We start from the raw sequence: 14831 nt of genomic DNA, 5'->3' as shown, positions 1-14831 counted from the left end.
GGTGAAGAATCTTCTTTCCTTAGCATCGTTGCGCCATTATATATAAATGTATATATATTGCAAGTGAATCTAAATTCATTTTTTTCTTACAGTAACAACTATTCGATAACACCAAAACACATTAAAATGAAAATTCTAACAAAATGCGATATGTCCATTAATAAAGCTAAACTACTAACGTTGACAACAACAAAAGAAAACTAAACACAAACCACAAATAACGAAATCAAGCAACGCATAAACTTTAGTAAATGACTAGGTGAGTACCCACGCTACGAATGAGTTGTTATGTTTAACTATTTTTATTGCTAATTTATGTTATTTTCGTAGTTAATAAAGTTATATTCATTTTATGTAATATATTTGTATAGTTAGATTCACTTTTGATTCAAATATCAATTATATTTTTTTTATGTATAGTTTTTTTTTATCTATATACCCAAGTTTCTAAACTTTTTTAACTATCATGAAATACTTACATCAACAATATGATACAATGGTATGCAATTATGCTACTTATTTGGTTTGAAAGTTGTCTAACTTGATTCTAAGCAAACAATTTCTTGTTCCATGTATTCTCTCATAATCTAGTATTCCAATCACATCATGATAGACTCATGGCTAAATTTTGGATTGACATAATCTGAATAACAAATATATAAACTACTCATTTGCTTTAAAAGTTTTCACATGAAAGAAAAAAAAGAAAGCATAAATTAAATAGTCTTTTGAGTTAACACTTTTAGGTTTCTCTCTTTGCATTTGCATATATCCATATTAGAGAAAGTGTCGTATATTGAACTTTTTGGTATATCTAATGTCTCAAAAGATCACTACTTAAAAAATATGCATGTCATTATTAATGTTACCAATTTATCATAAATACACAAAAAGATCATATCATGTAAACAAAAAAATGTAATAAAAAGAAAAATCTAAGTTAAAATTACTAAACTAAGAAAAGTTAAGTAGCAAACAGTTAAGTTGTAATACACGAAAATTTCTAGTCATTATCAAGTAATGACTATTATAAAAATAGCAAAATAAGAAAAGTAAAATGAAAGTAGTGTTTGATACATTAACATGATTTTTTATATTTTTTCTTTTAAATGAAGATATTTTGTTAAGAGTGAGATTAATGAATGATTTAAAACAATGTGAATTTTTTAAATTTTTATCATTAAGTTTTATTATTTTTTAATTATATTAATTTAGAATAACATGTGACATTCACTGGTGTGATGATGTATTCACTCATATGAAGAGAGTTGGTCAATTTTCATATATATGATTTGATTAATTTATCAGAAAAGAGTGTGCAATGTAATTTTTACATTTATCTGTCATTAAAACTTTGATAGTGTATCAAATTAAGTGGTAGCTTGGCTATTAATTAACCTTTTGGAGGTGGGGATATAATGAAGAGTTGAAGACTTAGTAAAGAGGTAATGGGGTGGGTGAGACGAAAAATAAATCAAATGTATATTTATTTATTTATTGATCACGTCAATTTAGTTAGGAGAGTTCTATTTGGGTTAACTACATGCTTATTGAAAAAGAAATTTTGTTTGAAGTACTAATTCATGGTGGTTAAATTAAAGATTCATTCTAAGATTAATTGGATTAGAGTTTTTGAATTCTTCGCACTACTACAGATCATGAATAGGGAGGAACTAATTAGCGGTGGCAAAAAAAACTACTTTGTTAATAGTGTTTATTTTTTGTGCAACCAAAAAAGAAATTAAAGAAAAATATTAAAACATTATCGCCGAAGTCAAAAAATGTTTTTTTTTTTTGCTAATTAGTGTCTTCTTATTCCGCAGTAGTAGTATTGTTGCTGTTTAAAAACATTTAATATATATTTTTGGCTATTTCTTGTATTTTCAAAAAAAATTGGATATTTTTTCAGGTCTTTTTAGAATAAATATAAATATATATTGATATCACAATAGCTAAATTGTTATTGTGATTTTCTCTGTTTGGCTATATTCGGATAATTTTTACTATTCAGATATTTGTGGATATATATTTATATTTTTGGTTCATTCGGATGTGCGAAATATTTTAGTTTGGTATAATTTCAGTTTTTTTTTTTTAAGTTTAGGATCTATTCGATTATTTCATCGGTTTCAGTTCAGCTCGGTTCCTTTTCTTTTGTTCAGTTTTGATTCGAATTTTTATTATTCGATATTATATTCCATTGTCATTTATTTTCTTTTCTGGTTGTAATTAATTCAATTAAACTGTAAAATGATCACATCACTTCTAATATATGGTGCAGATAACCAACTCAACAATGATTTGATTTGCCTGAACAACGACGAGTTGATCTAATGATTAAACCTTTAGTTAACAAAAATTTAAGTGTCTTGGAGATCACACAACATTGGTCTTTGCTAATTGTGTTTTTCTTCTATTTATAGTGATATATATCAAACAAGATTTATAAATTGGTATCGAAACATAAAATCCAAAATAAATTCTTTGATCCATAAAACAAAGATTTAACTTCAATATTTTACAATGAAAAGGAAAATTTTAATCTAGTCAAACAAATTGTACAGTTTTTTCTGGCTCACCCTACAAAAGATGTGCCACTGAAACTTCTATATATGTTTTTACATGTAAGGTTTTCTATCATTAAGCCACAAAAGGTTTAAAGAGAACAATCAAAATGTCGTCATCCAAATTTGCTATCTTTTTTATCATCCTCTTTTTCCTTGCCAGTCTTTATGAATGTATGTATTATCCACATAAACTTTAAGATTTTATACATCATTTATTGTAGAGTAATTCGTTATACGTAGTCTTTTAAATGGTTTATCCTTTATATATATACATAGGGATGTTGCTGTGGGTAAAAAAACCAGCCCAGTCCAAACTCGAATTAAACCCGCCCATTTAAAATCCGAATTTGAAAAACCCAATGGGTTTTGAGTTTTAGTTAGTAAACCCAAAAAAAAAACGATGGGTTTCGGGTTACCTGTGAGTACCCAAATTCTTATAGTTGAGTTTTTCTTCTTTGGATTTATATGTATTTATATGTTATATGTATTTGTATTTTATACTCTTTTCATATTTATCTAAATCTTGGTATATATTTATCTAAAAAATTCAGTTTTATTTATAAAAATTGAAATATATTATTTTGATTTTAAATTACTTAAAATGTTGATTTTGATAAATTGATTTTTTTTTATCGAATAGCTTTTGTCTTTGAGAGTTTCTTTGATCACTCTTCATCGGTTTACTTCCGGTTAGCTGATAATTACTCATTTATTTCTCCGGTTATTGGATTCACCGGATGCCACGAACATGAATGATCTAAAAAAATTGAATCTTTTGAATCTTTCGATCAAGAGAGACAAGCCAATCTTGATCAAATTCAATCCTCACGCTTCTCGTGATCGTTCAAAAGTCAAATGCATCGTCTTTGGGGATAATGGTTTGTTGTTGAACATCAGCAATACGAAGGAGCGTGAATTACGAGTGTGCCACTACGAATTCTCATGGGCATTACGCACTTGTTGTCCTAAACCAGGAGAAAGTCAAACCGAAACACGAACCAGTGTTGGTTCGGAAGAATTGGTGGTGGATTGTTTTAACCGGGATTGGAATTTCGGTTATTGTAGTTGTGGTGATCATTGTTTCGGTGAAGTTAGTATTATTGTATATAGTTTTCTTATAGTGTAGAGAGTATGTATAGATTGATGTTTCTATAAATCAATCTTAGTTTTGGTTTAAGTTTTGGTTTATGGCTTATGGTTTAGGCCTTTGGTTAAGTTGTATATAAACCCCCAATTGTATTATTTTCCAAATTAATGAGAATGAGATTTAATTGCTAATATGGTATCAGAGCAAAATACAATCTCTCTCTCCTGCTGACGACTTTTCTTCACCGAAAAAGTTTGTTCGCCACCGTCTTCTGCACATTCCGTTCTCGATCTCCGTTGTAGACCTCTTGTGACTTGTCCTCTCTCGATTCCTTTTCGGATCTAGCTCGGTTTCAGCTCCTTTGCGTTGTTTCCAGCTTTCTCTCGATCTCGATGGGAAAACGAAAGACTAACTCCAAGTATCGCTCATCTACACCAGATCCACCGGTTATTGCATCTCCGATCGTTGATGACAAATCGTGTAGCGCATCGCCTGTGTATGGAGCTTCTGGTTCTATGCATCCGCCTCTCGCTGCTCGTTCTCGTTCCGCTGCTCATCCGTTTGAAATCTCTGACTCACCGGACAACATCCACAGTCCTTACCATCTTCACAGCTCCGATCATCCAGGTTTAGTTCTCGTTCCCGATCTCTTAGATGGAACAAACTATGGAACTTGGATTGTGGCTATCACCACTAGTATTGAAGCTAAGAATAAGCTTGGTTTTGTGGATGGTACTATCGTTCGACCTGAGGAATATGATCCATACTACCTGATTTGGAAGCGATGTAACAACATGGTCAAATCGTGGTTATTGAACAGTGTCACGAAGCAGATCTACTCCAGCATCTTGTACTTTGCGACTGCATCTGAGATTTGGAAGGATCTTCATACTCGTTTTCACAAATCAAACCTCCCTCGACTATACAAGCTGCGTCAACAGATACATTCTCTTCGTCAAGGTACCATGGATCTCTCTACTTATCATACTAAGACTCAATCTCTGTGGGAAGAACTATCCAGTCTTCAGGTTACTGCTCGATCTGTTGAAGCTTTGTTAGCTGAAAGAGAAACCAATCGTGTTATTGATTTCCTTATGGGACTCAATAGCAACTATGATACTGTCAGAAGTCAGATTTTGATGAAGAAGAGCTTACCTAGTTTGTCTGAGGTCTACAATATGTTGGATCAATATGATTCTCAGAGGTCAGCTTGTGCTCAAACTGGTACATTGGATTCTACAGCTTTCCAAGTCTCTCAACAGTCAGCTCAGGGCATTTCTGGTGGTTTTCAGTTTCAGCGAAAGGACAAACCAATTTGCACTTACTGTGGACGTGTTGGTCATGTCATGGATAAATGTTACAAGAAAAATGGCTATCCTGTTGGTCATCCACGTTTCAAGTCTTCTAAGGCTCCAGTTACTGCGGCTAATGTCTTGGTGGATGGAGATATTGAAGCTAATGCAGTTGTTGACAATGTCATAGGAAATGATGACCTATCCACAGAACATATGCAGAAGATTGTCTCCTTCCTCAACACCAGAATTCATAGCTCTTCTCCCACACCTGAAGTTCAGGCTGTTTCAATGCCTTCCCTCCCTACTATATCAGCCACTGGTCCAACACCTGGTATCTTTCATCCCTCTATCATTTGTTCTTTTACCAGTGTTGATAGACCTTATGCCTGTTCTACAAATAGCAATCTCATCGCTATTAACGCTTGGGTTATAGACACATGAGCCACTAATCATATCTGCCATGATAAAACTTCCTTCACCAATTTCAAAACTCTTGAAAACACCAATGTTAATCTTGCTAATGGTGGTCTTGTGAGCATTGTTGGTATAGGAACTGTTACTTTGGTTAGAAATCTTGTGCTCCAAAATGTCCTTTTCATTCCCCAGTTTAAGTTTAACCTTCTTAGTGTCAGTTGTTTGACTAAGTCTATGGGTTGTAAAGTCTGGTTTGATGAGAGTTCTTGTGTTCTTCAGGATCTTACTCGGGACTTAATGATTGGGTTGGGTAAACAAGTGGCAAACCTATATTTCCTGGATATTGAATCTGTTGCTCTTCCCTTAAATAAAGAGTCACCGGTTGCTGCCTCAGTCACATCACATGATCTCTGGCACAAACGGTTAGGCCACCCTTCTTTTTATAAACTTCAGTCTCTTTCCAGTCTTTTAAACTTTTCAAAAGAACCTAATATACAGAAAAATCATCACTGTAAAACTTGTCATTTGGCAAAACAAAAACATATCCCTTTTATTTCTGGTCAACATATATGTAAGGTTCCTTTTGAATTGGTTCATATAGATACTTGGGGTCCTTTTTCTACTCCTACTCATGATGGTTACAAATGTTTTTTGACCATTGTTGATGATCATTCTAGGGCTACTTGGGTCTATTTGATGAAAAACAAGTCTGATGTCTTACATATATTTCCTAGTTTCCTAACTATGGTAGAGACTCAGTTTGAGACTAGAGTTAAGGGGGTTAGGTCTGACAATGCTCAAGAATTCAATTTCACTCAACTTTTCCAATCTAAAGGAATTGTTTCTTTCCATTCTTGCCCTGAAACTCCTCAACAGAATTCTGTTGTTGAGAGAAAGCACCAACACATTCTTAATGTTGCTAGGGCGCTTCTTTTCCAATCACATCTTCCTCTTCCTTATTGGGGAGATTGTGTGCTCTCTGCTGTTCATCTTATAAACAGACTTTCGGCTCCTGTGCTTGAGGACATCAGTCCATTTGAGGTCTTAACAAAGAAGAAACCTAACTATGACGAGTTAAAAGTTTTAGGTTGCCTTTGTTATGCTTCGACCTCACCCAAGAATAGGCTTAAATTCGATCCCCGAGCTCGTGCTTGTGCTTTTCTTGGTTATCCTTCTGGATACAAAGGGTACAAGCTGCTTGATCTGGAAACTAATGATATTATAATATCCAGACATGTTGTGTTCCATGAAGAGCTCTTTCCTTTTGCTAAGACAGATTTGTCTCAGGAATCCCAAAACTTTTTTTCTGATCTTCTTAGCAATTCTCCTATGTCACCTATTATATCTGATCAGGATGCTTCTACATCCTCATCTTCTATAGAGACTATGCCTTCTGCTAGTCCTATCAATGTCCCTAAACCTTCTGTTCAAACATCACATAGGAGAACCAAAAAGCCTGCTTATCTTCAAGATTATTACTGTAATTCAGTAACTTCTTCAACCCTCCATAAACTCTCCCAATATCTTTCTTATCATAAAATTTCAGAAATTCATCTTGCTTTTTTTACTTGTATTGACAAAACCAAAGAACCTTCAACCTACACTGAAGCAAAAGAAATTCTTGTGTGGTGTGGAGCTATGGATGATGAGGTTGTTGCTTTGGAGACTAATCATACTTGGGACATTTGCACTTTGCCTCCGAATAAAAAGCCTATTGGTTGTAAATGGCTATACAAGATCAAGTATAATTCGGATGGTTCTATTGAAAGGTTCAAAGCTCGTCTCGTTGCCAAAGGTTATACACAGCAAGAAGGCATCGACTTCAATGATACTTTCTCTCCTGTCTGTAAGTTGACTTCTGTTAAGCTCATTTTAGCTCTCTCTGCTATCTATGGCATTACTCTCCATCAATTAGATATCTCTAATGCCTTTCTGAATGGGGATTTGGATGAGGAAATATATATGAAGCTTCCACCTGGGTATGCTAACAGACAGGGGGACTCTCTTCCACCTAATGTTGTGTGTAGATTGAAGAGATCCTTATATGGACTCAAACAAGCATCACGACAGTGGTTTCTGAAATTTAAAGCGACTCTCACTGGTTTGGGTTATGTTCAGACTCATTCTGATCACACTTGTTTCTTGAAAATATCTATTGACATTTACTTGTGTGTTTTAGTTTATGTGGATGACATTATTATAGCTAGTAACAATGATGCTGCTGTCGATGAACTAAAGTCTCAACTCAAAGACTGTTTTAAGCTACGGGATCTTGGTCCATTGAAGTACTTCTTAGGCTTGGAAATTGCTCGCTCCGCTGCTGGTATTCATGTTTGCCAACAGAAGTATGCCATGGATCTTCTTGATGAAACAGGTCTTTTGGGTTGCAAGCCTTCTAGTGTCCCTATGGATCCTAGTATCACCTTTTCCAGAGAGACTGGTGGTGACTTTGTTGATGCAAAAGCTTACAGACGCCTCATTGGTCGCCTCATGTACCTTCAGATCACTCGCCCTGACATTAGCTTTGCCGTTAACAAGCTCAGCCAATACTCTGATGCTCCTCGTCAAGCTCATCAAATGGCAGTCATGAAGATCCTTCACTACATCAAAGGCACCATTGGTCAAGGTCTGTTTTACTCTTCACAAGCTCAATTACAACTTCAAGTCTTTGCAGATGCTTCTTTTCAGTCTTGCAAGGATACACGTCGATCCACCAATGGCTATTGCATGTTTTTGGGCACTTCTCTCATATCTTAGAAATCAAAGAAGCAGCAAGTCGTCTCCAAATCATCTGCTGAAGGTGAGTATCGTGCTCTTTCTTTTGCTACAGATGAGCTTGTGTGGTTGACTTTCTTTTTCAGGGAACTTCAAGTACCTTTGTCCAAGCCTACACTGCTCTTCTGTGACAACACTGCAGCTATACACATCGCCAACAATGCTGTCTTCCACGAACGCACCAAACATGTTGAATCTGACTGCCACAGAGTCCGTGAGAGGTTAGTTTCAGGTTTGTTTAAGTTACTTCATATTAACACACATTTACAACTTGCAGATCCATTCACCAAACCTCTATACCCTGCTCCCTTCAAGCTTTTCATGAGCCAGATGGGTCTCCTAAATCTTTTTGTCCCATCTTGAGGGGGACTATTATTGTATATAGTTTTCTTATAGTGTAGAGAGTATGTACAGATTGATGTTTCTATAAATCAATCTTAGTTTTGGTTTAAGTTTTGGTTTATGGCTTATGGTTTAGGCCTTTGGTTAAGTTGTATATAAACCCCCAATTGTATTATTTTCCAAATTAATGAGAATGAGATTTAATTGCTAATAGTTAGTGAGGAAAAAGAGGTTAAGAGATATGGAAAGAGAGTCGGAGAAGAGTGAAACGATCGGAAATGTTTGGATTGGTCGGAGTAGAATGTCGGCGGCGAAGATGGTTAGAACTCAGACATGTTTGAAATATCATCAACAATATAAAAACGACTTAGTTTTAACTCACAAAAAAAAACCACGGGTACCCATAATCTGATAGGGTAAAACCCGTGTAAGACTTTAAGTAAATAAGACCTGCTCGTTTTGAGCCCGTAATTTTTCTGATACAAAAAATAGATCTATGGGCTTAAAAGTTTAGGTGGGTTTCGGATATCCAGTGAATTTTAACCCATCATTAACATCTATATATATCTATATATACATTTTTGCAGCCATTTTGTGAAATAAATCCTGGAGTTGCAACTTATTTACAATGGCTGCCACTGGCTTTTAATTATTGGTCTTTTTCAGCAATAAATTTATTAACAAACGAAAAATATTCCAAATATATTCCAATCCCATATATCACGCAGATTTTTCCAAACTTTGAACTAGATTTCGGCAACTATTTAAAACAAAAAATGTTTGACAACCCAAAAGACAATTGCAATCCCTTAAAATGAGCAACACGCAACTAAATACATTTTTTATCAATTCACTAAATCTTATTTCTCCAAATTTGAACTAGATTTCGACAATTATTTAAAACAAAATTTTGTTTGATAAACTAAAACACAATTGCAATCCCGTAAAATATTTATTTTAATTATAAATTTAAGTTAGCGGGGTACCGCGGTTTTATTTTACATGACGGGTTTGGCGGAACGGGTTTGGAAGGACGTTACTTAATAACAATTGTAAATTATAAAATAAAAATATTTTATAAACAGATATAATTTGCAAAATTTTATATATACTAATTTAAAAAAATAAATTGTCTCCGCGGTGTACCGCGGGTTAAAATCTAGTACAGGTACAAACTTGGAAGGTTTTGAGGCAAGCAAGTTAAACTTACCAAAGTGCTTGCCAGGCCGTTGTGAGGGCAGAAAAAAATGTTTTTGTTGCCGAAATGTTAGACCTAGATTATGCGCACCTACCAAAGAAGCTTGTGAGGCTGATCATACATGTCATTAAACCTAATCTTCATCCATTCCCTCTTTCAAAGATTTAAGAAATTTGAGAAGCTCTATGTTTGCGATTTATCTACTACAAATAATATTAATATAAAGGGATTCCAACAGTTATGATTATAGCTTTTGGGTTTCAAGTTACTTCGAAGTTCGAACGAGTACGTGCAAACGGATTGTCACCTAGAATAATCAATTTGTTTCCTTTAAAAAAAAAAGAATAATCAAAATTTTAATGGCTTTTATCTATACATCTAGATGTAATTTTCTTTGTGTTGTTAAACTGTGATAATATCCATATGACCATATACAATGATTAAAATGACCATGCTTTTCCGTGTTAACACGTTTTTTTATGATGTATATACTCACCCTTTTCCTAAATGATTGATTTTCTTTAGGAAAAAAATAGTTTCTAAAAGATTGATGTTTTAGGTTTTCTGTAACACCCGCCCTGCCATATAGGCCAAGACGGCATGTTATTCATCTGATCTTGCCAAAACATTTTTTTTAATTTCACACACGAACAAAATATTGCACACAATTCCTCACGCTTACTAACCTGAGGAAAAAAGGAAAAAAAAAGGGTGAGTAAAGAATACTCAGTGAGGGGAATCAACTCTGCCCACTGAAACGTAGAACACTTTCTAAAGCTATACAACCATCATCATAACATATAAACTTAGACACACGCAATCAACCTCACGTGGTTTAACTTCTAACAACAAATTCATAACAATCATCTTATATATATATATATATAAACATACACATCGTAAGGTCCAGTCATCCTCGTGACAACTAGAACCTCATAAGTGGAGGCTGGCCCTCGTGGCTCAGACACTCCCATTCTGGGCTTGTCAGCCGTTCTTGACCAGCTGTTAACCCGTCGGTCCATCACTGTCCACATCACTAGGGAGACCACGGCCCATAGCTCGATTCTCCCCAGTCTTACATTCATCATACATACATACTCATAATCATACTTAACATACACATATTTATTATATTATACATAATATCACATTATCACACATCATACTCAACAATCATAAAATCATATCATCATGTAATCTTATACTACACAATCAGATCTAAGCCTACATATCATGCGTCAAGAAGCATAACAAAAGAAAATGATGATATGTTTCGCAAATACCACCCTCACCTTGGCCTAGTGAAGATGAAAACTCAATTCTCCTTCTCTTTTCCCTTAGACAATCTTTACTGTAACCATGATCATAAGCTCTAACTTGATTCTCCCTCAATTAGGACCTGAATCCATGAGTCATAAAAGCTCCTACAAAGCTTCAGCTCAAGCCGAGTTCATTTGCGTCATCAAACAATAAAACTCGGTTATGATTTACTCTATATAAATCTGTCTCGAAAACATACGCAGAAGTCAAAGACTAACCGTTAGAAACTTAATCCCACGGTTGAATATGTAGCCAGTAGTATCATGAATAACTCCACTAAGTTTCATCCCGATCAGACTTTACATGAATCTCCAACGTTCTTCTGAAGATGATGCATCAGAACTGATATTTAGGTTTCTGCAACTTGAGATGATTTTGGGCAAACTTCCAACGTCAAATACGGATGGAGCTTAAATCCGATGGACAAGCTGTCAGCTACTCTAAGTTTCTTGAAGCAAGATCTTTCCATAGACACCAAATTAACGATCTGATTCCTTCAGATTCGACGGGAAATAGATCTTTAAAGCCTCTACCTGAAACTGCAAAGTTTCAGATACTTAGAAAAATATGGCTCTGAAAACTGTGATTAATCACCAATTTTAAACGCGATTTCCCGATCGATCTTACCTCCGATTTTGAATCCGAAAACTGTTCTGAAAACGTGGGAACGGGATCTATTCAGAATCGTTAAGAACTCGCCCAAACTCCTTCGGACGTGACGGGAAACGGATCACCAATTCCACTACTTGAACTGTTTCATTCTTTCACATATTCACACAAAAAACCCAAAAGCTAACTTGATCTAACTGCTACAAATTCAATGGCTAAGAGAGACAATTCCAGTAGAAAGAAGGCATAAATAGATTAGGTTTTCCTTACCCAATCAAGCCGTTGTTTAACGGTGATGATCCGTGACGTTCGCTTTCACTCCACACTTGTACGTGATCAAAAACGAAACCATACGCTCCAACAACTCCGATCTCAACGTCAATGGTGATGGTGACTTGGGATCAAGTTGATTTGATATTCTTAGGTTAGTAATCAGTTGCTGGAGATGATGACATGAGAAGGCTGCGGGAAGATGACGATATAAACATATATATATACACATGTAACAAAACCCGGGAAAATGGTCATTTAATTCCCCCACTATTTGAAATCGACACTTTTATTCCTCAATTTATATGTGAACAAATTAAATCCTCAATGTGTAGTTGACTGGGTTTTTTTGGACCAAAAAAAAATCAACATTAATTAGTTAACATCTATGTTAAAAGCCCGATTAAAAATCTCATTATCCATAAAAATTCCCAATTATTCTCTTCTTCCCCCAAATTGAAATCTAGGGTTTTTAAGCAATTCTGAAATTGACGAACCCATAAATTGAGTTCAGTTAAGAGTGATTCCTGACACTACCATGACAAAAAGAAAGAGGAAGCTTCAAAATCAATTTGAACGTGATTCCCGAATCGAACTCGAAGTCACAAAGGAGAGAGACGAAGTTGAAGGCGAAGGAGCCGAATCTCATGATTCTAGTGATGATGAAGATGACTGTCCAGTTATCGTGGAAGATAACAGAGGATATACAGAGGTGGAACCATGTTTGGCTGGAAATCAAGAGGAAGAAGATGAAGGTTTCATCGATGTTGAAATCTGCAACAACTTAGAAGACCATTTTGGGCATGATGCGTGTGAAGAAACAACAGGTGAAAATTGTGATGACAGCGGAGACGACATTTGGGACGACGACAAGATCCCTGATCCATTATCCGACGATGACCAAGAGGAAGCTGAGAGACCATTCACTGATGGAGTTCAACCTGATGATCTATTAGCATTGCATAAGACATTCAACAATGCAAATGAAATTAAGTATGCACTCCTCAGATATTCTCTTAAAACCGAATATGATATCAAAATGTTTAAGTCATCATCTAATAGACTTGGGGCAAAGTGCACACAACACATCGAAGAAAAGTGTCCATGGATGGTGTATTGTTCTTTTCAGAAGAGTAAAAGCAAGCTTGTAATAAGCACATTCCGGAATGAGCATGTTTGTGTAAGATCTGGTTACACAAAGCTGTTGAAGAGCGGAACTATTTCTCAGTTGTATGAAGAAAGACTGAGACTGAATCCTAAAATAAAATCACAGGAGATGGTAGATGAAATTAAGAGAGAGTATAATATGATAGCTATTGTGCATCAGTGTCGGAGAGCTAAGAAGTTGCTAAGAAAAAAAGAGAAGGGCTAGCCATGAATCCCATTTTGCTAGAATATGGGATTATCAAGAAGAGATACGTACCTCTAATGATGGTTCAACGATGGAGATTGAGACGATTCCTGGGCCAATTCCCGGTGGCTTACAAAGATTTTATCGTCTCTATGTATGTTTTGAAGCATCGAAATCATCTTGGAGGCAGTCATGTAGGCCGATTATTGGATTGGATGCAGCATTTATGAAATGGGATATCAAAGGGCAAATGTTAGCTGCAGTTGGTAGAGATGGTGATAACAGGATATTTCCAATTGCTTGGGCTGTCGTAGAGGTGGAGGATATTGATAATTGGATGTGGTTTGTACGATTACTGAAAAAAGATTTAAGCCTTGAAGACGGAGCTGACATTACAATCATTTCAGATAAGCATCATGTAAGTTTCTTGTTCTCAATTTGTCATTTTGATGTTAGGTAAGTTAATTGTGAAATTTCTAATAAGGTTTACTTGTGGTAATAGGGTTTGCTAAATGCTGTTCGTGATGAGCTGCCAAAAGTTGAACACATATTGTGTGCTAGACACATTTTAGAAAACTGGAAGAAGACACATAAGGATATTGAACTTGAGCGTATGTTCTGGAAAATAGCAAGGAGTTACACTACGGCATCATTTGCGACTAACTTAGAAGTATTGAAGAGGTACAACCAAGCTGCTTATGACACACTACAATGCACTGCACCAACAACATGGTCTCGGGCTTTCTTCAAACTTGGATCATGTTGCAATGATAATCTGAATAATCTCTCAGAGTCTTTCAATAGGAATGTTAGAGAATCAAGAAGGAAGCCATTACTTGATTTTGTAACAGAAGTGAGGAGGAAATGTATGGAGAGGAATGCCAAGAGAACAATTATAACTAACAGGTGGAAGAAGAGGTTCACACCAAGAGCAGCCAGAGAAATTGAACTAAATAGGCAAAAAGCAAAGGACTTGAAAAGGTACATGACCACAGGTTACTTGCATGAGATTGAATGTGGAGATGATATTTTTTGTGTCGACATGGAAAAGAAAACTTGTGGTTGTGGCTATTGGCAATTGAATGGCATACCTTGTATGCATGCAATGTGTGTCATCAACACCACAAAGTTAAATCTTAATGATTATGTCTCTGATTATTACTTGACTTCAAGATGGCGTTCATTGTACGAGAAAGGAATTAAACCAGTCCAAGGGATGAATATGTGGCCACAGTTGGGAAGGTTACCTGTTCTGCCACCCCCACCTAGATTCAACAGAGGAAGACCACATGATCATGCTAGGAGAAAGTCTCCACATGAGTCTGCATCTAATAAGTACAAGTTATCTCGCCATGGTCGTATTATAACATGTTCAAACTGCAAAAAAGAAGGACATAATAAGACTAGGTGTCATAATCCAACTGCCCCTCCTCAAGCAACACGACCAAGAGGTCGTCCAAGAAAAGAACATGGTATTTATGTAAGTAGTTTTTTTGGTGAGCTAATGATTTGATTAATTGTTTGGTGGTGTAATGGTTTGCTTAATTGGTCTAATGGTTTGTTTGATTTTAGGGAGATTCATTTCATGTTGGAGCTTCTCAAG

At 35.5% G+C, this 14831-nt stretch overlaps 1 protein-coding gene and 3 pseudogenes across 4 annotated transcripts; 3 read left to right on the top strand and 1 right to left on the bottom strand.

The window, feature by feature from the left end:
- Positions 1–4046: 4046 nt before the first annotated feature.
- Positions 4047–8498, top strand: AT3G44215 (annotated as a pseudogene; the record flags this gene model as incomplete). The annotated part of the gene is made up of 1 exon: positions 4047–8498.
- A 1107-nt stretch (positions 8499–9605) lies between these two features.
- AT3G44212 lies at positions 9606–9809 on the top strand (annotated as a pseudogene). The gene has a single exon.
- Positions 9810–10404: 595 nt separating this feature from the next.
- AT3G44210 (uncharacterized protein) lies at positions 10405–11467 on the bottom strand (the record flags this gene model as incomplete). Its single annotated transcript, NM_114289.1, has 5 exons — positions 10405–10449; positions 10575–10714; positions 10971–11061; positions 11217–11295; positions 11391–11467. The coding sequence occupies 5 exons, from the start codon at positions 11465–11467 to the stop codon at positions 10405–10407; spliced, it is 432 nt and encodes a 143-aa protein (NP_190007.1).
- Positions 11468–12415: 948 nt separating this feature from the next.
- On the top strand, positions 12416–14716 carry AT3G44205 (annotated as a pseudogene; the record flags this gene model as incomplete). The annotated part of the gene is made up of 1 exon: positions 12416–14716.
- Between the last annotated feature and the right edge of the window lie 115 nt (positions 14717–14831).

This window comes from Arabidopsis thaliana, chromosome 3, assembly GCF_000001735.4.
Source record: "Arabidopsis thaliana chromosome 3, partial sequence".
NCBI lineage: Eukaryota > Viridiplantae > Streptophyta > Magnoliopsida > Brassicales > Brassicaceae > Arabidopsis > Arabidopsis thaliana.
Note: the sequence above shows the minus strand (reverse complement) of the source record. Positions and strands in the feature narration are given on the sequence as shown.